Here is a 23,264-nt window from a genome sequence, read left to right as displayed (position 1 = left end):
TTTGCATTTACCCATCCAGATTCTTTGACCATGCTGAAGCAAGAGTTCGTTGGGTTTTGTTTTTTTAATCCACCTCTAACCTCCTGGTAGGGAAGAACATATTCATGCTTAAAAAGAAATCTCTTGTGAGAAGATGTCAGCTGGTACTTTTTTCTGATTTTTAATTGCTATTACAAAGCTAACAGACTTAATGCATGCTTCAGAGCTATGACCACCAGAAACTGACAGAGAAGCTGATATCAAGTGATCGTACATAGTGCCAGTATTTAACTGGAATAAACAGAACTTGTCCGGGCATCAGAACACAGGACTGAAATGCAGCCTTTCTGAAATTGGGAAACTTAACTAAGTCAGGATCTTCCACATCAACCTATTAAAAAAAAAAACCAATCATTAGTACAATGCCCTTACTCAAATATGATTTGATAAAGTAACATTACTGATATTAAAACTTCAGGCAACTATTTACCTGACTAGTGTTGTGAAGAATTTGGCTTTCATGCGGGTACAGGTTTTCTGAATCTTGTGGTGAATATAGACGGATATACTTTCTTCCAAATACCTGTATGTATTACAATAAATGTTTTCGATCTGTTATTAACATGTACAGTACTGGAAACTGTAGGCCATACCTGGCATTTAACAGTAAAATATACCTGATTACAAGAAACAACATAATCTTTGTTCGTAATAAACAGACACAGCTATAATAAAAAGTTAAAACAAATCAGACTATTGGAATTTGGAGCAGGTCCAGAGGATGGCGACAACAATGATCCGAGGGCTGGAGCACCTCTCCTACAATGACAGGCTGAGAGAGTTGGGGCTGTTGAGCCTGGAGAAGAGAAGGCTGCCACTACCTGAAGGGGGCCTACAGGAAAGAAGGGGAAAATCTTTCTAGCAACGCCTGTTGTGACAGGACAAGGAGTAATAGCGTTGAACAAAAGGAGGGTAAATTTAGACTGGATATAAGGAAGAAATTTTTTACAGTGAGGGTGGTGAAACACTGGAACGGCTTGCGCAGAGAAGGTGATGGAGGCCCCATCCCTAGACACGTTCAAGGCCAGGCTGGACAGGGCTCTGAGCAACCTGATCCGGTTGAGTATGTCCCTGCTCATTGCAGGGGGGGTTGGGGTAGATGACTTCTGCAGGTCCCTTCCAACCCAAAGCATTCTATGATTCTGTGATTCTAATTCAAGTACCTGTTCCCTTGGAGCAGATAAGAATTTGAAATACCAGGAAATGCCTTTAAACAGGTAACTTTAAATTCAAAGCTTAAGGCACCCAATTTATACAGTGTTATTTGGGCTCTACGTAGGTAGAAAGTAATTGGAAGAACTGAGAATAAGGAGGTTGTGTTTTCAGTGCAGTTCACATCAGCAGGCAGGGGTACCACCACAGAGTGACTGCTAAGCTGCCGTATACTCCTTTAGCTCTTCTGCGTCATCGTTAAATTTGGTGTTTCACCAGAGTGCTTAATTGAAAGACTAGAATTCATAAGGTAAGCAGACTGACCTGAACGCTACACTGAATTGCAAGTCATCAGTGCCGAGAAGGAAGTGGCAGAATAAACAAGAGTCAAAGCCGATTCCTGCACTGATACCAGTGGAATGCCCCCACTAGGCACAGGGAGACTACTCATGCTGCTTGTGCCAGGATTCAAGATGCCTTCAAGGGCCAGGCACGATCACATCTGTTTGGAACCCCCACATTAAAAAGTCAGTTCTCTGACCAACTGCAGTACCCTGGATGGGCGTGATGTACCAAATGATTCCTAACCAAGGTCCTTTTCCTCTACCCTCCACGTAACAGAATTTCCTGAAATCTTACCAGTACCCAAGTTTTAACACCAGATGTTTAGAGTTTGTTGCTTCAAGGACAACACACAGATGTATTCTAAAGACTGGACAAGTATCAGCATGTTCCTGCCCTGTCCTACTCCTCACTATCACTGGTTAACTACTAAACTGTCCACGTGTTTTTAGGATACCTTCCATACCCCAAGGGATTATAGATATCAATTAGCTCTGCAAAGAACCAACTGTTAAGTGGTATTTTTGGTGATGTATGGAAGTAAAGGAAATGTTGGTTATTGTTCCGACAGCACATTTTCTGAATCCCTGAATTTTTTTGGGGGGTGGGTGTTACCTGGACTGCTGTGAGCTATTAATGGGTCGTTCCTTCACCTGCCTCACTGGGTTCGGGCCTCGTATATTGCAAGGCTGAATGCATAAGTTAATGGTCAACAGCCTGCATCTCTAGATACTGGTTACCTCCTTAATGGAAATACTATGATCTCTGCAGCAGCTACCACCCAGCCAGCAGGGATCATTCCACTTCATTACTTGTGCTCTCCTGTACTCCACAGCCACACTTTAAATGCCATCAAGAGGCAGGGCAGCTTTTAATTGAAAACTGAAAACTTGCAGATCACCTGCTGTTCAAAGACTCTTTCACAGCAGTGGCAGATACTCTCTCCCTTTCTTCAGGCAGAAGAATACAAGTTCTGAAGTTTGTAAAGGAAGTATCTTTTCCCAGTCCAACAAGTAGTATAATGGAATTCCACTCCAAAAAAATCCTCAGCAAGCTTTACGCAGTGTGTATAGTAGGATACTTTGCTTTCAGAATGTAGTTGTGTGTGTGTGTGTCAGGTTAGCAAGGAAAAGCAATACATATATAGTTGCACAGCGGTTATAAAAACCCACTTTAGGAAGGCCTGAATTAAGCCTTGGTTCCAAGTGAAAACACAGGTTAGCAAGATGCAACTGTTCAGGACAGAGGAACGAAGGCTCAACCCATAAAAAGGCACAAGTAGAAAGTACTCCATGTCGTGATCCTGCTGGAAAACGTTTGAAACTGTAAGCAATGTTTTTTTTAAAGAGTCTGATGGGATGGAGGAAGAAACAGAAACCTCCTTCCAGTAAGCAAAAGGGTGCTCAGTGTTTGAAGATGTACAGTTGTCAACTGGTTGTACCAGGAATACTTGTACAGTGCTCACCACAAAGGGCCTCAGTATTTTACTGTGTTACTCTGCCCTAAAAGTCAAGAAGCCTACCAACAGTAACTCCCTTAGGAGCAATGAGGTCACAGTGCAAATATTGCTTCATCTGACTCTCAATGCACGCACGAGTAGCTATTTTACTGGGCAACCTGAAGTGGATTAAAGTATGCACCTAAGTCTACCCCAAAATCTTGCTGTTCCAGAAAAGGAAGTTCCTTCGTACACTATGGCAGGATCCAGGTTCTTCCCAACTCTCTTACAAATTGCTTGAGTGACCTTGGAAAAGCTGCTTCTTGTGATTGCCGTTTATCACCTGTAAAATGAGGGTAAGTAATGGTCTATCTCAGTGAGAAGCACTTGTGGCCTACAAGATCACCTTGAGTATTAAGTTGCAGGAGTGACAAATGCCATAGAATAGCAAAATAATACCTGCATATTCTCTACCCTTCACTTGTTCATCAAGTTGTCTCTAACACTTACATACCATAAGATTTTTTCTGGCTATAGCATTAATGGCACATGTAGAGTAAGTAGAGTACAGACCTGGGCTAAAAAATTTTGCTGGGGATCCTGGTGAAGAGGTGAGATAGTGCCTTCTGGACCAAACCAAGCATTAATGGTGATGTCATCTTCTTCCCCTTCCCCCAGGCAGCAGTAGTCAGGGATACCGATATCCTCTTTCAATTCTGGAATCTACTCCCATAAAGAAATAAACATTAAAATGGGTATGTGATGACTTGCCAAAGGTATGTAATTCATAGAACAGAGGAACAAGGCTTGACACAAAGAAAACAAATGACCTGCTTGTCCAGCAAAGGCAGGAGAGAAGTAGCTGAACTGCTGGCAATCTGCAGGAAATGTCCTCACACTTTCTGTTGGAAGGAGAGGCAGGAGAAAAAAAGGGGCTTCTCATTCTTCAGAGACCCTTTGCTTTAGCAGAAACCAGAGAAACCCACAAGAATAAGTAGGTTTCCTGTTCACGGAAAAGGAGCAGTTGATCTTTTATGCACTAAGCTTGCTTCTCCATGAGATTCCTTTTTCTATCTCCCACCAACCTAATCTCTGGTTAACTGGAATGACATTTCAGAATACAGTGAACATATCACCACTGAAGACTGTTTCCTGTCTACATGTCTTCCCTGACTAACATATTCTTCGGGGAAATACTGCTTTCCAGGTGATATCCCTGTAAGTATATGCTACATTGTACCAAAACAGCACCAAGATCAAATGTCTTCACCCCTGAAAGCACTTTGCTTCTATGCCTTTCAGCCAAATGGATCAAACCTCTCCTTCTGTCCTTCAAACTGTGGGAATAAAAACTTCAGAAGTACTGTGAATTCTCCGTATGTCCTTCAATCTAGTAAAGTTGATGTCCTTAGAGGTGATGTGCTACAAAGGGAACACTTGACTGCAGAAAGATAAAAACATTCACTCAGTTTTACCTGATCAAAAAGCTGGTGCTGGGCAAGGTATCCTAGATGGTTCTGAAATTACAGCAGACAAAGAAAAAAAATCCATAGTGACATATAGGGTAAGGCTTCTTAGTCAGTTAATTTACTTATAGGTAACATCCACTTGCAATGTCCTATTTCAGAGTACTAGAGTTGTTTCAACAGTTGACTAGCATAAGGGGTCTTCTGAAAATGTAAATTAGAGCTACACTGGAACAGTAAGAGTGTAGATATATCCCCACAATCAATAAATTATCTAGCTCAATTTACTGGAAGAAGCCTAGCTATATTCCTACGGAGCCTCGACAGTTCTGTTGTCAACCCTGTGACAATGCTCTGCGTCTTCACAGCTAGACCCTGTCGGTGCACAGACTAGTTCACCTTCACTCCCTGTAAGTATCCTGATATTCTATTCCAGGCTGCACCACAGACCAATTTGCAACAGCACATGATCCTTCCTGCCAGAAGACTAGGGAACAGAAATGAGAGCTTCAGATCCTCAGCTGTGAAAGTACAAGGACATACAATTGCTAATCAATTCTTTTTTTTTTTTTTTTAACCTGGTGGCACATGAATTTGGATCTTGTTCCTAGCTCTCGCTAAGCAGCTTAATAACTGAGAGGAACAAAACTCCTGTCTGAAGATCCCTTATTCTGAGACTCCACCATTCTGTCTTTTGCTGCAGAAAGTGTCTATCTATTCATCAAATTCCAGCTGCTGTACATTTGATTATATAAAAAAATCAAACCTAGCTATTGTTGCAATAACTATTTGTAGCTTCAGTTCTTGAAAATATGCCACACTTTTTAATTCAGTTGTGTTTATAGCACACCCCCTTCCCTTGACATCACCTCTAAGCATGTTTGTTCTAAGCAGAAATTCTGTATCAGTAACACACTGCTGTATTTGGAGATGAAACAAAAAGGGAATAACAGACCTCATTCACAATATACTGGCTGATGAAGTCACTGACAGTCATGAGCTTCTGAGACCATTCCTCATCGGTGTATCGGGCACCCAATTCCACAGGGACTGTGCGGCACCCTGCGACTTGACAAAAATAGTCCACACTGAAACAGAGAAAGTTCTATTACTCTTTCATACTGCTCTTCGTACTAATTTTGAATGTATGGCAATCAATCATAATCAATCTTTCAGAGTAATGGAACTCTACTGCCATGAGTTTCTTCTCTCTAAAACCAACCATCCAGAGACAAAAGGTAGCAGAAAAGGATGCAAGCAGCAAGAAAAACAAGCAGTCAAGTTTGTGTGTATATTATGCCACAATTGCTTGGTTTGTTTTAAAACCTCGTTTACCTCAGTTAACTATTGTTTCCTTATGAGCTAAGGAGATTTAAGCTGTCTCTCTTGCCTAGCGATGGCTCATCTTTTTGCTGCCTACTGCCACGTTTGCTAAATAAAATATTTTATCTTTTTATCATTAATGCTAGATCAACTCTCTGTCAGTGCCAAATTCTGTATAACAGGTGCCACAAATATCCATCCTGGCTAAAGTCAGAGGAATTACTCTGACGGGTGGTATGCATCTCTCCATTGACAATGATATTAACTAAGTGGGGAAGTTCACCTTTTTAAGTGTCTGAAGTTAAGCAGTGGAGTACCTTCCCTCAAAGAAGAATGAAACCCCTACGAAATAATAAGTGTGTCCAGTTAACATCAGTTTTACCCTTGGCTGTGGAACAAAAGCAACTGCTTGTGTTTTTTCTCCCTTTTCTAAGGAATCATGAGCCTCATCTCACGAATATTTCACTCTCAGTACTGGAAATGCTGGCTCCGTTGCTTACATTACACAAGCAGCACGACGTTATTACTCACTCCTGAATGGCAGCATCTGAAACTCAACACTCAAACCTGACGCTGAACGAACATCAGTGCTTGTACTTGTGAATGAAAGAGCCGATCACGCTTACTCGCGCATCTCTGAAATTCACTTTCCATTGCACCGGCAAATTCCGAGAAGTAAAAATCACGATCCGAGTCTGACACAGACCCACGTACGATGCGAGCGGCTCGTGGACAGCCAGCACCGCACCGCAGCGCACCGCGCCAGCCGCCTGCCAGCGGGGTGCGGGCTGCCTTCCCGCGCGCCCGGACCCTCTGATCTGCCTCCCGCACCCGCGGGGCAGCTCTGCAGAGCGCAGCCAACACCGCAGCAGCTAGGCGCTGCCAACAGCTCCCTCCCAGCGGCACCCGCCTTCCGCCGAGGCCTCTGCTGCTGCACCGAGCACCACGGCGCCTGACACAGAAAACGATCCTCGCCCTTACCGGGACGGGGAAGAAACTTGCTTCTCACCTCCACTTCTTCATGCACGGCCAGTGGTCGATAATCCCCTCCAGGACCACAGGCTTCTGCGGAACGAGCCAGTTGTCTCGGAAGTGCTCCAGCGACGGGCAGCGCAGGAGCGGCACCGCCTCCTCGGCCTGCGCGGCGGGGGCCGCCGCCGGCTCGCGCCGCGCCCTCTGCAGCAGAGCGGCCCGCCTCAGCGCGCGCGGCGCGGCGCGGTCCGCAGCCACCCGCCGCAGCGCGTCCGCGGCGGCGGGAGCCAGGGGGAACACGAGAGGAGGGGGGAGGGCGACGGGACGGGGGGGGGGCACGACGCGCGGGGGGGACAGAAGGCGCGGGGGAGGGGAGGGCACGAGGGGGGAACACGCGGAGAAGAGCACGGGGGCGGGGTCCGGGTCGCCTCAGGGGCGCGGGCCGTACCTTGGCGTCCCCCTCGGCGGCGGCGCGCCGCTCCGCGCGGGGCAGGTGCCCCTGCAGGAGGCGGACGAGGCGGGCCAGGACGTTGTCCAGCACGGAGGCGCCCATGAGCAGCCCCATGTCGCAGAGACGCACGGCCGGCAGCAGCGGGCGGCCGGCGGCGACCTCGGCCAGCACCCCGAAGAGGCAGCCGTAGGCGTAGACCTGCCGCCAGGCCTTGCTGACCTCCCGCCACGGCCCCACGTTCAGCTTCTCCCAGGAGTAGTCGCGCAGGACGTCGCCCAGGCGCCGCAGCGCCGCCGCCGCCTCCCCGCAGGGCCGTCCCGCCGCGCCGTAGAGCAGCCCGCGGGCCCGCCGCAGGAGCGGCAGGACGCAGTCCTCCACCTCGCCGCTCAGCGCCAAGGTCAGCCCCTCCTCGGCGCCGGGCAGCAGTCCCCGCACCTCAGCCCAGAGCGCGTCGCCCGCTGCCGGGGCCTCCGCGCCGCCGGGCGCCGCCATGGCTGCGCGCCTCTGACGGCCTCCGCGGCGCGGCGCTGCCGGCTCTGGGGGGCGGGCCCCGGCGGGGCGGCCCGCCCGGCGCCGGTCTGCTCTGAGGCGCGGGGCCGGTAGCCTGGCGCGGCTCGGGCGCCGCTGCCGGGCGGTCCCGCCCCAGGGGCCGCCGAAGCGGCGCCGGTGTCGCGTAGCGAGAGGGGCGCTGCGGCGTGAACGGCAGCTGAGGCGGGCCGAGCCCCGCGAGGCCCCGCGGCTCCCCGCCGCCTGCCCCCGCGCACTCCTCTCGCCCGCCGCGGGTGGGCCGGGCGTGCGGGTGTCGGGGCCGTGGCGGGTTGCGGCCGGCAGCCGGTGCGGTGGCGGCGGCAGGCTCTTCTTGGCACTGCTCTTCGCGTAGCCTGCGGACGCGTTTTCGTGAGGGAGCGTTTCTTGGCCGCCGTGAGCCGGCGCTCCGGGTGCCGCGGATGGAAGCCGTTCTCTCGCGTTTGCGCACTTGAGCTGCTGCAGGTCTTCGTGCAGCCGCATTGCGAACTGGAATGGAGACCTGTTCTAGATGAAAAAATGCTTGTTTTCTTAGGTTAGTTTTAGCCCAGATCAGTCTCATCACCCGGTTCATCACGTAACGGTGTATGTGCTTACAGATGTAAAGACGGGGGCCAGCGGTGTGTCGGTGGGTGCAGAAATGGGTGCCATCCCTTTCAGTGGCATTGCTCGTGTTTTGCTGGGTTAAAGGCTCTGTGAAACCGTAGCCCAGGTCTCAATGAGCAGTGTAATATCACCGGACTAGATAGCGTCCTTTGGGCCCTTGACCTGTGCGTCTACTGGAATTTAGAAATTGTGTGACTGACGCAGCTGTTTGCATTGAGGGAAACATATAAATACAATCTAGTTTTCTTTCTGATGTCGCTTACATGTTTACCATATCGTGGTGGTATGAGGAAGATAGGTGTTTCCCTTCAGAAATCTCCAAAAGGGGGACAGCTGTTAACAGGTAGATGACTCCTGGAAGACAAGGAGATGGTCTAATCAATGTTGATATTAAGTATTAGAAAGAAAGCCTATCTGGGACCTTGCATGCTTATCTGAGTAACACGAGAGGAGCCTAGAAGCGTCAGGGATGAATGCTGCTGTGGAGGCAGTGCCCTTTTGGTGGTTTATGCTGCGTGCTGTGCGAAAGACGTGCTTCCTGTACGGAATATGTACCTCCATCTTCCAACACACTTTGCATGGCATCTTTCAGCCCCAGCTTGCTTTGGTAACGTGCCCTGGACGTGTTCTCAGTACTTAATACTTGACTGAAAAAACCCCACTATTTTACTTAAAATTCAGCAGCTCTGAGGAATGTCTTAACATCGTGAACCAAAATCTAAAGCAACATAAGAAGAAACAAGGTATTTGTAACTCATGAAAAGTTTTTAAAGTGTCACTTGGCTGGGGTTGAAATCTTCAGACTCGATGCAAAATCTTAGGTTTACAGAAAAAGTTAAAATCGTCACCTTTCGTACAGAGAGAGCGCTCCTTCTTTGTCCCATGCTCAGTCACTAGTGCTTTCGAAAAAAAGAGTTGATTTGAGTCCTCCTGTTGCTGCTGCCATCTGTGACTCTTCTCTGCCCCATTACCCAGCTGTCTTCTTTGAACGACTTCCTCTTCTTCTGTCACGCTTCAGACTTTCTGCACTGGCTTATCACGCTGGCTCATCTATTCTCTGTCTTCTAACTGCCTTTCTCTTGGCACCTTAAATTCGTCTTGTGGCTGTGTGATTTTAGCACCTTCATCTAAAGTTTTCTCCTCCTTGATTGCTAAATGTTAATATATGCTGCTATAGGAGAAAGTATTTAACACGCAGGGAGAGCTTCTTGTTAGACCTTGTGTTCAATATTTGTAATTTATGATGCTAGCAAGTGTTGCTAATCTTGTGCTTATGGACTGTCCAGTTTTTATTGCCATTTGTATTACCTTGTGATTCCTCTTTAAGCTGGTTAATACAATGCTTGCCAAATCATAGTTTTCCTAGTTTAAATACTAGGAATATTTTCGCAAATTACATTTTGAAGATTTGAATTTTTCTTTCTGGTATTTCAAATAACACCAAGTCCTGAATATGTAATCTCTAGCACAGTGGTGGGCCATTAAGACCATGATAAGCTTTATCAGTTTATCAGTTTTGCTGTACATGAACAACCAATTGGGAGTAGATTTTAGGTTTTGGGTATTCAGGGAGGCTCAATGTTTCTCTGAGTGTACACTTGAAGGCAATTATTTCTAGTCATATTTTGGTACAACGGTTTGAATGCTGATACAGCATCAGTAGTCTTGAAAGGGCTGAGCTGTATATCTGCTAAGCTAATAAAGATAGATTTTCATGTGGATTATGCCACTGCCACTGAAACTTGTGCTGCTTTCATCAGAAGTAATTTTTTAAAACATTTTGGCAGCCAAACTGCCTAACCTTGCAGAAAGGTGTTCTTTTAAAAACATTGAGGAAAAGTTGGTAGCAAGACTTTTTCCCTGCTTCTTCCTGTGATATGGTCTGCAAGGCACTTTTTGTTCTCTTTTATATTCCGTGTATTTTTAAAATATGCTCCAGGCAACCCACTTTCTCCTAGCACTGACATTCAGAAAGAAATTACCTATTTAAAAAACAAAACAAATAAACAGGCACACAATTAAGAGAGGTAATAAAGTCTGATAAACCATCTGTATTTCTCTCTTCTGTTTACAGTCATAGATTCCAGGACTCACGGTTACTTGATGTTACCTTGTCTGCCACTGGTGGAGAAGTGATTAGTTACAGTAAATAAAGAAAGTGCTCTGTATCTTATCTTGCCTTTGCTTTCATTGGAAAGAGCAGATGTTTGGCCTGTTCAGAATTTAATTATTTATCTGTAGTAATATTCTCTTTTATAATACTGTTTTCTCATTTACTAATTTGAATTAATGAACAAAAAAGTCCTGTGATTGTTTTTGGATTTTATTAAAATGACATAAAGACACATGCTCAGTGATTCACCACTTGAGTCCAAAGTAGGACATTTTTACTAGGTGGATCAGTGTTTAAAATGACAGCATCTGCTTGCTTGTACACATTTATTTATGATTCTTCCCCAGGCGAGTATAGCAGGAGTCTGGTGAGTAATAACCAGCTGTTGGAATTAGCAAATAGGGAAAGCAGCTATTTGATCTGTGAAGGAGTGTGGAAGCCAAGGCCAGAAGTAATAAAAACTGAACAGGTGCCTGAAATGTATAAACCCAAGTAGGGACGTGTAAATTACTTGCACTACTGATGGGCAAAATAGTGTCAGATGGGTTGATTTTGTCTGGAGTTTTTATTAAAGATGAAACCCTCTCCACCACTGCGTCACATACAGCAATCCAGAGCACGTCTTGGGTTTAATTCTAGCACCACTGCAGTGCTCGGCCAGCGTGAGCAACAGCGTGCAAGGCATGGCAGCTCTCTCTGGTGGCTTCCGTCAGTTGCCTCTCTGATATATTAGCAGAATGGGCAAAAAGGGGTTCGAGCGTGAGGAGACTCTGCTGTTGGACCACCTTGTCTGAAATACCTGGTGTACTGTGGCTCAGGTCTGTTCTGGTCCTCTTGTGAGGTGTGTTCTTATAGTGAGGAATTTCCTAGGCAAATGCTGCAGGAGTGCAACAGCAGCACCAAATATTTTCCATCTTCTCAGGACTTCAGGCTGCTGCTCGGCTTCTCAGGAGCACCATGTCCCTTTTGGCAGCCTGGCACTCTGGAATTACCAAGGGAGGTGGTCTGTTTCCTTGATACCTGTGCTTTGCGAGAGTTATCGGAAAATGCTTTCTGTGGGACTGCTGCCCTTATTCTGACGGTTGATGAGACCAGTCCTGAAGTGACTGTTGCAGCTTGATGGGGAAAGCCTGCCCTGAAAATTAGTGTTACCTTCCACCATGACTTTCGGCAATGATGTTTTGCTAAGTTGGAACTTACATTGTGCTGGTTAGAGTTACTGCAGTTGCTCTAAAATAAAAATAAATTTATGACAACAAATGAAAAATTTATGTTCTTCATATCATAGAATCATTAAGATTGGAAAAGACCTCTAAGATCATCAAGTCCAACTGTCACCCCAACACCACTATGCCTACTAAACCATGTCCCAAAGTGCCACATCTACACATTTCTTGAACACCTCCAGGGATGGTGACTCCACCACTTCCCTGGACAGCTTGTTCCAATGCTTTACAACTGTTTCAGTAAAGAAATTTTTCCTAATATCCAATCTAAACCTCCCCTGATGCAACTTGAGGCCATTTCGTGTTGTCCTGTCGCTAGTTGCTTGGGAGAAGAGACCAACACCTACTTCACTACAACCTCCTTTCAGGTAGTTGTAGAGAGTGATAAGGTCTTCCCTCAGCCTCCTCTTCTCCAGACTTAGCAACCCCAGTTCCCTCAGCCGCTCCTCATAAGACTTGTTCTCTAAACCCTTCACCAGCCTCGTTGCTCTTCTCTGGACACACTCCAGCACCTCAATGTCCTTCTTGTAATGAGGGGCCCAAAACTGAACACAGTATTTCAGGTGCGGCCTCACTAGTGCTGAGTACAGGGGCACGATCACTTCCGTAGTACTGCTGTCCACACTATTCCTGATCTTCTTCCCATTTTGTAAAGAAGATAAGCCAAGGTGAAACTATGGAAGTTACATTGAAACTTTCATAACATTTCATAACATTTTGATGGTTGTGACAATATTTTAGAAATCCTGTATCTTCAGAAATGTTAATTTTGTATACCTCTTATTAAGCTTACGCTCTAGCTTGCCTTTAGGGTGGCATAAACTGTGTCTCTACGGTATGTGAAGTTGGGACCCTAAAATATATGAGCCTCTAAATGTTATTATTTGGCCAATTATTTGTACAAGGGAAAGAGGGTCAGCAGTAACTGTAGTGGGCTATTAAAGAAAAGAACTCTCCAGTCACATCAGGTGAGCATAGATCCAGAATTTCATTATGCCGTTGCAAGTGGAAAGCATAAAAGTTCAAAAGCAACCTGCAAGGTGAAGCCTATCCAGTTCAGGGCATGAAGTGTGAGGTGGACCTTGCAGAGGTCCAAGGTTTGCAGCCACATTTTTAACAAACAGGTATTTTTCTGATGAGTAATAGTTGCAGTTGTGAGCTGAAGTTAGGGACTGTCAGGCTTCTGGTATAAATTAACTTCTCCGCTTCTCAAACCATCATAGGATTAACTCCCTTTGTGTATTAGTATAGGCAGTTGCATTTAAAATTGGTGTTGCCACCTTCCATGGGAAGTGCCAAGTTGTGAATGCTGCAGGAGTGAGAAGGGGCAGCTGAAAAATGTCTTCTGATAATTTATACCTCATAACTGTCGTTTGGGGTTCCATCTCTTGTCAGCTCTGCTCTCTTTATTAATGTTGTATTAGTGTTGTATTTGTTTCCTAAACTAACTCAAAATTTTGAAATTGTATCAGGATATAATCTGTGCTTGCACAGTGAATCACACAAGATTTAAATGTACTAGTATAGCCAATCTTATATAAGAATTTCAAGTAGAATATCTTAACAGATTATTATCAGACTTACTATCTTTTGTTTTAGTAGAAGCAAAATGAGTGACAGATATGAGCACTGTTTTCCTAGGAAAGGAGATCTTTCTCTGACTATACAAAGGTTTAAAACTTGATAATCTTTATTCCTATTTCATTATATATGCATTTAGTTGTATTTATTGGTTGTGTATCAGCCATGTTATATTTATTGTATTAATTACCAGTGCATTAGTCTTAGATTGCAAATCATTAGTTATTGTGTTCTTAGAGACTAATTTTTGTTTATCTTGGAAAATACAAGTGATCTTCACTAACATCTTGTAAGAACATACATAGTGCTATAAACACTCTTATTGTTTATTTTACAGGCATTTCAAAACTAGTACACATGTACTGCAAGGTTAATTACTCTGGTTACTTAATAGGCAAGGGTGGAATCAACATTAAAAAAGTATCATGGTTGGAGGTCATATATTGAAGTAAACATTACACATGCATTTTATGTTTGTGCCCTAGGTCTACATTCACTGTTACAAAAGCTAACAGATTTTCAGGTAGAACTTAAAATTCTGGTTGATTTCATTGGTTTGCCCATTTAAAAAGAAAGTCTTGCTATAACCAAGTGTCCTAATGGAGTTAACAGGCTGTGAATGTTGTTTAGCATCCTTGTTCTATGAATTAGTATTTTCAGTGGTTGATGTAAGCTGAATTGACATCTCTAGATGCTTCATTCTGCAAAGTAAGAGAAAGCTGTTTAGTTTGATTTTGGTGCTCTGACGGTCTCCCGGTAGGACTGATGTCCAGCTGCTGTGGTGCTGAGGGCACCTGAAGCTCTGCCATGTTGGGGTGCCTGGCTCCGTGCTGGTGGTGACCTCTGCTTACGATTGTGGTGCTTCTGTGAGACAGTGGCAATCAGTTCCCCTCCAGCCATCTGCATCGGGAAGATGCTCCCGTGATTGGCCTGGGTGGTGTATGCCTTTGCTGGCCATTGCAGCAGAGAAGGGCCTGTTGGCGTTAGCAGTGGCCCTCTCTGCCTGGGGCAGGGATGAAGGGGAGGAAAGGCTGGTACTGCTGCTGCCCTGCCATGTGTGCCTTAACATCTCAACCCTCCAAAAACAAAAGGGAAAAAAAAAAAAGAAAAGTGAAAATGAGAGGTAACATGCCCTCTGGTCCTTAGATGGGAGTGTAGATTGATGATTGCCGTGAGAGTGTTTGTTATCACGGCTGACTCTGATTTTCCATTACGGGGGATGAATGGTTGTCTCTCCCTCTCTCTCCCTTTGCAGGACCGTAAGTATGAATGGATAAGACTTCAAATACGTTGGATGTCTTTCCTGGCTGCCTTTTCTGCTCCTGTGGACAGGAGATGAATGATTCTGATTAATAATATGTACAGAATTAATTGTTATACAAGAGTTATTTTCCTCAGATAAGCAAGGTCTTCTTGCTCGAGAGGGGCACAGCCATGCATTTCAGTTGTATGTTGGAGTTGAGTGTAATGGTACAGAGAAAGCGTAATGATGGATGTGTCTTTATCAACCTATTCCCTGCACTGTGTTTTTATCACTGCCATCTGCTCTGCCATGAGTGGCAGCTGCCAGGTCTCACAAATAGTGCTGTGGTGTACTTTCATGTAGAACAACATATTATCATAATTTGTCTGATATTACTAGATGGAATAACTTTAAGTGAGGTAAGGTGACATTTTGCATGGCACTTTGGAATGCATTTCACTGCAGTACGTGTAGGACACACAATGTTCTTTATGGAGCTGGCTATAACAGCACACCCAGTTCTACTTTCAGAAATCACTGGAAAATGCTTATTTTTCCAAAAACATTATGTAACATCCATCTGGGACATATGTGTCTGTGCTGAGATGCAACTGAGACACAGTATTAGTATTGCTTACATATATAGCCTTAGTTACCTTTGCTGGATGGAAAATATATGTTAGACTGTTTTTAAAATCTAGTTGTGTTTTTTTTTCCCTCATATCAACTCGAATCTCTTTCATATTTGCAAACATGTTCAGACAGCTCCTTCAGCTTTAAAAGAAACAAAAAATCTTTACAAAAAATCTTTATGGCAGTATGTACTCTTTCTGTTGTCTCAGCTGGACCCTAGATAGGAGTCTAGGCCAGATTCCACTAGGTGCCCATCCTAAGCCATTCTCTGGGCTTTCCTGAGTTATTTGAGAGGGATCCATTCCAGCCTGAGATGGGATACTTAGGGTAGGTAAGCAAGTGGAATAAATTGCTCTCTTTGGGTGTCTGTTTCTCTGCTCATGCTACAGAAGGAAGCTAAAAGACTAGCTCAGATGACCTTCTTGCCTATTCGATAGATAAACGTAGGTGAGGTGAATCACATACTGAATATATGCCAACATGTCCTCTTGTTCTGAGTGCCTGCGAAAATCTTGCTTGTGCACCAAGTATAGGAAATATTTGGTGTAATCCATCTGCACAGAGATGCCTCTCCCTTAAAGTAGTGAGGTACATCCTCTTTTACATACTCATCTCACTCTCTTGGATGTGTACATAGTGCAGTTTTTACTACACAGGTAGTCTCAGTGATTTCTAGAGGAGGTGGCTGGCTAATCTCTTCTTTCTGTGATAGTCCCTGTTGCTGCTTGCAAGGGATGAACAACGAGGAAGGAAGGAAAATGGTGTGTAACTCAGAGAATATAGCTGTCTGTTGCAATACAGCTGTGTCCTACACATGTATCATAAAACTGTGACACCAAGTCTCTCTGCCTATTGAGAAGATTTACAAGGAAAGCTGTTAAGGGAGAAGCTGCTGCCTCAGCGTTCACACACCATTCCAGGAGTCACACATACACCACCCGAGACTTTCACTGCTAGGACCAGAGTCCCTTCGCAGTGGGCGACTCCAGGAAGCCAATGGGTGCCCCTTTTCGACTCCCCCCACACACTCACTCACTCTCGGATGCTTCCTCATCTCTCAGGCTCGGTGCTAGGTTTCCTGAAACAGTCTCTGGTACAACGTGCGCCAGACGAGTTTATTAAGTGGTACAGCGGTGTAAAACAGCTCGAGCTGGGTGCTTCCGGAGAGGGACCCTGAACAAAGGATTCCGTGGGCAATTCTACACTTACAGTCTTAAGTTCCATGCCCACACAGGTTCTCCACTTGGTGTCCAAGCAGCAGCTGATCCAATGGTGTTATTTGGGTTTGGGGTCTTCTGTCCCTCACTGGGCCTCTTCATTGTCTCTGGTCAGGCTGAAGATTCTACCCTTATCTTCAGACAGGCCCTGCTGCTGTCAGTGGATGACTTGACTTCCTTATCTTATAGCTGCAGTTGAGTCCTTGGGGCCCTCCTGCACTGAGCTTGGCAAGGGTTCAGTGGAAGTTCACAGTATTCAGGTGGCAGATTCACAGTGTGTGGCCTAAGGCTTCAGGGAAGTTGGCCACTAGTGCTAAGCAAGTTAGTTACACAAACATACATGTATATATGAGTAGTATGTATCAGAACACAAAACAGCGACTCTTCTTACATTTTGGCTATTTTTTTCTGTAAGAAAACTGATTTGGGATATTTCTTTTTGCTAATGAGCATTGATGAGAAACAACCTTTCCAATATGGCAAAAAACCCAGTTGATAAAGAAGGTGGAATAGGTATTCTTAATTCTTGCGTGATCTTCTTGTGTAAGTGCGATAGGATGTAAAGTGCTGAACAGCTGATCCACAGTGTAAAGGATGGAGGCAAAGAGACAGCTTGCTTGCTAGTCGGCCTGTTTGGAACAGTGTGGTAGGTGGAAAGCTTTTGTGACAGCAGTCTGGAAGAAAGCCAGGGCATGACTCCTTTACATTTCTCTGGCTCATTCGGATGGATGGGTAGCTTCGGCACTTCCTCACTAGCCAAGCAGAGGCCATTTGAATTGTGAGTAGAATTCTCCAAGCAGCAAACAGAAGATCAGGCCAGAGATAAGTCTCTTGGCATTTCAATGAAGTCATACATGCTAGGAATTTAAGCCTGTTATTCCAGTAGTGCATTTCAAGAGCTGATAAATGGTCCTGTTATTACACTGATCTTGAGCACACACCAGATAACCTTTTTATCCTAAGGGTAGGGACGAATCATTTTCATTAACCACACTTTATATATATTTATGTACCTTAAGAGGAAGAGTATATGTATAAACATTTTTTTCTTCCTCCCAGGATTTACAAATCTCATTTGAAACTTGTGTTTGGTTTATCCCCCAGACTAGGGCTATAAATCCTGCATGAATTTGTTTTGTGCTCTGTTTTAAGTGCATTTAGAAGTGTACACAGTTATTTGTGTTCATACATCACAATCTTATTAATGAGCACAGTTTAATTGTTGGTTGTATTGACTTTTGTTTCTGTGGATGTTTTTAAAAGATATTTTAGAGGCTTTGCTGGAGTTTGCATGTGCTTCAGAAATTAAATTTAGTCTGTGATTTTATTACCCTTTTTATTTAATTTATCTTAACTGTTGCTTTCAAGCTGTGAACCAGCTGTTGACTTTGAAAAAACATTGTTCAAATTGAAAGGAGCATTTTAAAGCTTAATGTAATGGCTGTAAGTAATCACTACAGCAATTATATTCTCTGGTGTTGTGCGTCACTGTAATAATATTGGAGGTTGTGAGAAAATGCTGGAGAGAAACACATCAAGCTCCTCAGTTTCGCCTGTGATGCCTGGCATCTCTCTGTTTTGAGGTGGCTTGGTGTCACTGCTTGAGTCGTGGCAGAAAAACCGAAGCTCCACTCTGTTGTGGCCCTGTGTGTGGCCAGCAGGAGTCAGGGGCTGCTTCTGAGCGTTGTTCTCTGTCCTTCTTCTCAGGCTGGGGATGTTTTTTTCTTTCTCCGTAAGGGCAGATTGCAGGTAGATGCTTCCTGCAGTGGCAGAAGCCCCTGCTGCTCTGCTGCCTCCTCTTGACGAGTTCCAAGATGTTGCACCTGATGCAGAGTGGACTTTCAGTTTTGACTCTTGCTGAGCAGCTGCCTACCCACCTTGTACGGTGCTGGGGGGTAGCAAAGCTCCTGACTGAGCATACAGACAGTCTGGCCAAGCTGGGAGTGCTTGGCATCCTGCAGTCAGGTCATGCTCCCGTTGTGCTCTGGAAATGAGCAGCTGCTTGCCGTGGTGGGGAGAATTGACAGAAGTGGGTGTATTTTCATCCACATGCTGAGAAGGAACATCCTCTATTTACTTGTGAGCAGCTGTATAGTTCAAGCAGGCTGGAGATCTTGGGAAAGAGAACTTTCTGGGTCACTGCAATGAAGATAAGAGATGCAGCATGCACTCTGGATCCCTTCATGTTGTAACAATCCATGAAAATGCTGTGCAGCTTCCTCTGCCCTGGAAATTCTCTCCATAGTGATTTTAAAAGGAATGTAATATGCATCATCGTGGCAGCGAGCTACGTTTCGCAATGAGTTACCAAGCTAGGCTTTACACACAGCTTGTGTTTGGAAACTGTGGACTATAGTGCTGCTCTAGAGAGGCAGTCCGCCAGATTGCACAACTGTGCAGGACCTGTCCGCTTCTGTGCTTTTGCCAGTGTGTGTTGCACAGCACGTTCAAGTCACCTGCCAAGCTAAACCATCAGTTCCCAGTAATAGCTTTGTGGAGCAATAATGCAGCTGGGGGAGACCCAGTAGGAAGCTTAGATTCAGCAATATCCTAAGCCTTCCCCAAATTTACTTTGTAGCAAGATCCTTCAGAATGACAGCTAAATCTGAGCCAGTGCAATATCGTGACAGTAACAGGAAGGGCAAGTGTGCAGGGAGCTAGAGGCGTTGAGAGCTTGGGACAAACAGGAGAACAGGCTTGTTACCGAGGCAAAACTGCTGGTATTTAGTTGCCGTGGTTTTACAGGAAGGATAGATGATGGAAGTCGGTTTTGTGATGGCACTTGTAATGGATGGTAGTCATGGTGATGTGACTGGGATGATCCTCTACTAAGAGGGAGTCCTAGCTTTGGCACGGTAATGCTCAGCTAGAATGGCCTGTACTTTACCTTAAAAGAACAAAGCAAGATTAACACGAGAGTGAAAGCATACCCACGTGTATCTGTGTGCGCAGTGTCTATCTGTATGACATCTGCAGCAAAATGAACTTTGGTGTAGTTTCCTGTTTCTCCACCCATGTGTAGTGCACAGGAAAGCAAAAGCACTGAAACAGATCTAAGTGTGCTTCAGAGATCAAGTGTGTCCCTTCCAGACAAGTGTGGCAGAAGCTGGGCTGCTGACCGTGGCTTTGGCACAATGGGATAGAGACAGAATCTGTATTGTGACAAAGGCAAAATGACATGTGAATTACATTGTATACATGTATGTATTTATGTATAAATTAGACATTCAAAGAAGGTAACTGCTGGGATGGAGACAGACATGGAACATCGTGTTCTGGAAAGTTAAAAGCTTAGCCAGTGTCCCAAGGTATTTTTTAATGTAGCAGAATGAAATTCCTTTGGGTGCAGCAAATGAGATACATAAAGTGTAATGCCCTGTGAAATCACAAAGAGCCACTTTCAACAGATGGAAAAAACAACTTTAATACAAACCCAAAAATTGATAGACTCTGCCTTTGATAATCCAAATACCAGGTTACACTTTAACAGTATCCATTACTGTCTATAAAGTAGATTTCAGTTGTTAAGTGCGCTTGCTGGTTTGTCACTATAGAATTTAAAGTGATGAATCCTATATTCTTCTGGGTTCTTCACTCTGAGAAGTTAAACAAAGCCCATGACAAATGGCTCCCAAGTTACACATGCTATTTCGCTCTGCTGTCTGCTGCACCTGTGCTGCTGTTCTGAGTGTGGAACCGAACCCCTTGTTTTGAAGCTGGTTTTAGGAGTCCCTGTGGTGGGGGATGTTAAGAGCTGTGAGTGGACACAGATCAACAGCCCATTGCAATGGCAGAGCTACAGACTAGCACCCTAGAGCCAGGGAGCTTTCCTGTGCTCTTGGAGAAAGGAGCACCATCATGCAAAGGGATGAGAGTGCTCACCTTTGCCTCGTCGCACCAGCCCTGACCTTTGTGGTACACACCCCTGTGGAGAGGAGCGGGGGCACCTCTCCTAGCTGTCCTGTGCCACTTAGTGCAGCTTCAGAGGATTTCGTGGGAACATTGGGCTGAATATTCCCAGGGTATGTCAATGCCAGCGCTTGGGAAAACTCCCTGTGCATCAGTCCTAATCAGGGAAACTGGAGACAGCACGAGGTGGGGGAGGAATCAGTGTCTTTTTCTTTTAGGAATGCATGAAGTCAGTAGCACGTGAGCAAGTGTGACACACTGAAGACTTAGGACTCTTACAGAGAAAGGCATGTCTAGCAAATCTCTTGGAGTTCTCTGGAGGAAGCAGAAAACATGTGGGACAGAAGAACTGAATTTATATATTCTGTTTGGATTTCCAAAAAGAATTCAGCAAGGTCCCTTGTGAAAGAATTCTAAATAAAGCAAGCAGTTATGGGATGAGAGGACAGGTCCCCCTCCATCACCAGATGGACACGTAACTTAAAAAGCATAGAGGAGTAAATGGCCAGTTTTCACAGTGAAGGGAGGTCATCAGAGGAATCCTGTGGGGATCTGTGCTTCAGCAGTTTGACATACTCATACATGATCTGGAGAAAAGGATAAACGATGACTGTGTGTTTGCTGACAATTCTCAGCTATTCAAGGTAGTAAAAGTAGGAGTTCACTGCAGAGCGCTGTGGAAGCTCTTTTATAGGGTGACTAGCCTGGTGCAATTCAGTGTAGAGAAACAGAAAGTGATAGGCAGAAGGGAGGAACAATCCTAATTTTGTGTATACAGTGATAACTACAGAGGTGATTGTTAAGTCATGAATGAGACCTTGGATTGTAATAAATACTTATATGGAAATGCTGGCATCTCAGTCATAAAAGTAAATAACATGTTAGGAGTTCTTAAGAGAGGGAACAAAACAGGTAACAGGATTTTGTCCTTGCGTTAAGTTGCTGGTGTTCTGCACCTTGAGTACTCTATGCAGTGGTGTTTCCCCATTTCAGAAAGCAAAGAGTTGAACTAGAAAACATTAGAGAGGCAAATATGATCATATCATCAGAGATCTGGAATGGCTTCTTTATGAGGAAAGCTTTGCCTTGGAAAAGAGATGATTAAATTATATATGTGTGTATAAAATCATGTGGAATAGAAAGGATGAGGAAGGAATGAGTGTTCACTGCCTCTGTTCTTGAAGGAGCTGAGGGAAGGATGTGACAATACATATGTCAAATTAAAAAACAGGATTCAAAAAAAAAAGGGGAGGTACTCGCACTGTGCATACTGGAGCTGTGGAACTCCTTGCATCAGGGTGTTGTAGGTGCTAAATGTTTCAAAAAATTTAAGTGTAAAATTGTGGAGGAAAATTCCATCTGTGAATATTAAATACCAAAGACTCACCCCACTCTGACTCATAAAGTTTCCAAACTGTACGCATATTAGTAGAGGTTGGGCATGTGCTGCTACGTGCTTTCCTAATTCTTATATTCTTCTGTAGACGTTCTTCTCCTGTCTGTTTCCAAAAGCAGGATATTGAGCAGAATGGACTTTAGATCCGAACTCATGTGGCCACTCTTACAAGTCTATATTATCCTAAATTTGACACATTTTAGGTAAGAATTTGCATATGATGTAGGTGTACACTTAGGGACAATATTTTTACTGTTGTTTTATTTACCTCTAAAATTGGCCTCTGACTCATCAGAGATAACTGCAACCTTAGGCTGCAACGTGTTTGGTTCTTGCAGCGAAAGTTGTATTGCCAGCAGTGGAAGTCAGATCTAAAGATAGGATACAAGTGCCTTGTTGCATGGTTGTCAGATTCCACTGAAGATAGGTAGGTGAGCCCACCGATCTGATCATGTTTTGCTGATTGATTGGCGTGGAGGAAGAAAGGGGAGGAGGAGGTTGAATCAGTATCTAGAATCCATTCTGAGTTCTCTGTGTGACAGTGAGGCCCTGGGAATGTTTATGGAGGTTTCTGTGCAGTCGATGGTGACCTGAGTCTATGCACTTTTCCGTGAGCGTTCTTAATGCTTTTGCAAGGGGATAGCAGCCTGCTAGCATGGAGGAACCCAGATGGTCAGGAGGTTGTGGACATTCTAGATGGAAATTTTGAATGGGTTAAGCAGCCAGTGACTCCAGTCTCCACCATTCCCATTCCTTTGCACGCTTTATTGCTCATTATGTAGCATGAGAGTCATGGGGCTGAGTTCAGGGCGTCCTCTCACTCCATGGCTGTGTTGCTGTCGGAATGGAGCCAGCTGCCCAGCTTTTTCTCTGCAGGAATCTTCCCATTTACATGCCTCAGAAATAATTCCTATGAATTTAATTATTCACAGTTTACATGGTAATAACACTTGGAATACTTTTTATGGGTAAATAATGTGTATCCCCTGCTGGAGGTGGGGGTGTCTGCAGGTTCCAACTTTCAATTATTGCATCATCTACTTCCCATTAAATGATCAGAAAGTGAGACCAAAGGAAACTAACAGCAGTGGGAATAATTAGCAGCTACTTTGTGTCTGGGGCACGGATGTAACACTCATAATGCTTGTTCAGAAGCCCCTACAGTTAAGGAAAATGCAGTTTTTTGGTGCTGCCAAGCAAGTGCTGCAGAGGCAGTGTGTTGCTATGCGCAGGGACCTGGCTAGTTCTCCATGCAAGGAACCTTATTCCCAGACATGTTCCATGTGAATGAGGCTGCTCAGCCCATGGTACTTGACAGAGTCCAGTCCCTTTCCTTGCTGCCTGCCTGGCTGTGAGCTGTATTGTGAGGGGCCCTGGGAATGCCCGGCTGCAAGATTTTGTTCCGTCCCTCTGCTCCTATCAGGCAGGTTCACAGCAGGTCCAGATGGTCACAAGTATATGGCTTTCTTGTGAGACAGTGAGAAGGGGAGTGTCATTGTCACCCAGCACCTTTGACAGAGAGAAGGGGAAGAGGCTTGCCCACAGCTGCACAGTATGTCTGCCACAGCGCAGAGTCAGGACTTCACGTATCTGTTGCTGGGAGTTACCAGCCCCATGCTCTGCTGCAGCCAG

General features: G+C 44.9%; 1 protein-coding gene and 1 long non-coding RNA gene across 8 annotated transcripts in view; one reads left to right on the top strand and one right to left on the bottom strand.

Annotated features, from left to right (window-relative positions):
• Positions 1 to 144: 144 nt before the first annotated feature.
• Positions 145 to 7,696, bottom strand: KDM8 (lysine demethylase 8). The gene is made up of 7 exons (XM_075436512.1): positions 7,181 to 7,696; positions 6,770 to 6,936; positions 5,393 to 5,525; positions 4,447 to 4,488; positions 3,545 to 3,694; positions 470 to 562; positions 145 to 370 (listed from the first exon to the last, which is right to left on the bottom strand). The coding sequence occupies exons 1-7, from the start codon at positions 7,673 to 7,675 to the stop codon at positions 206 to 208; spliced, it is 1,245 nt and encodes a 414-aa protein (XP_075292627.1). The 5' UTR covers positions 7,676 to 7,696; the 3' UTR covers positions 145 to 205.
• Positions 7,415 to 23,264, top strand: part of LOC142363244 (uncharacterized) — a 172,595-nt gene continuing 156,745 nt past the window's right edge. For 6 of the 7 annotated variants that reach the window (XR_012765618.1, XR_012765614.1, XR_012765616.1 and 3 more), the window contains exon 1: positions 7,944 to 9,057. This is a non-coding gene — a long non-coding RNA (uncharacterized LOC142363244). Of the gene's footprint in view, positions 7,581 to 7,943; positions 9,058 to 23,264 lie in introns of those variants that run through there. The other variant, XR_012765613.1, reaches the window with a different exon arrangement.

The sequence above is a fragment of the Opisthocomus hoazin genome, chromosome 15, assembly GCF_030867145.1.
Source record: "Opisthocomus hoazin isolate bOpiHoa1 chromosome 15, bOpiHoa1.hap1, whole genome shotgun sequence".
Classification (NCBI taxonomy): domain Eukaryota; kingdom Metazoa; phylum Chordata; class Aves; order Opisthocomiformes; family Opisthocomidae; genus Opisthocomus; species Opisthocomus hoazin.
This window is presented reverse-complemented; position numbering and strand designations above follow the sequence as displayed.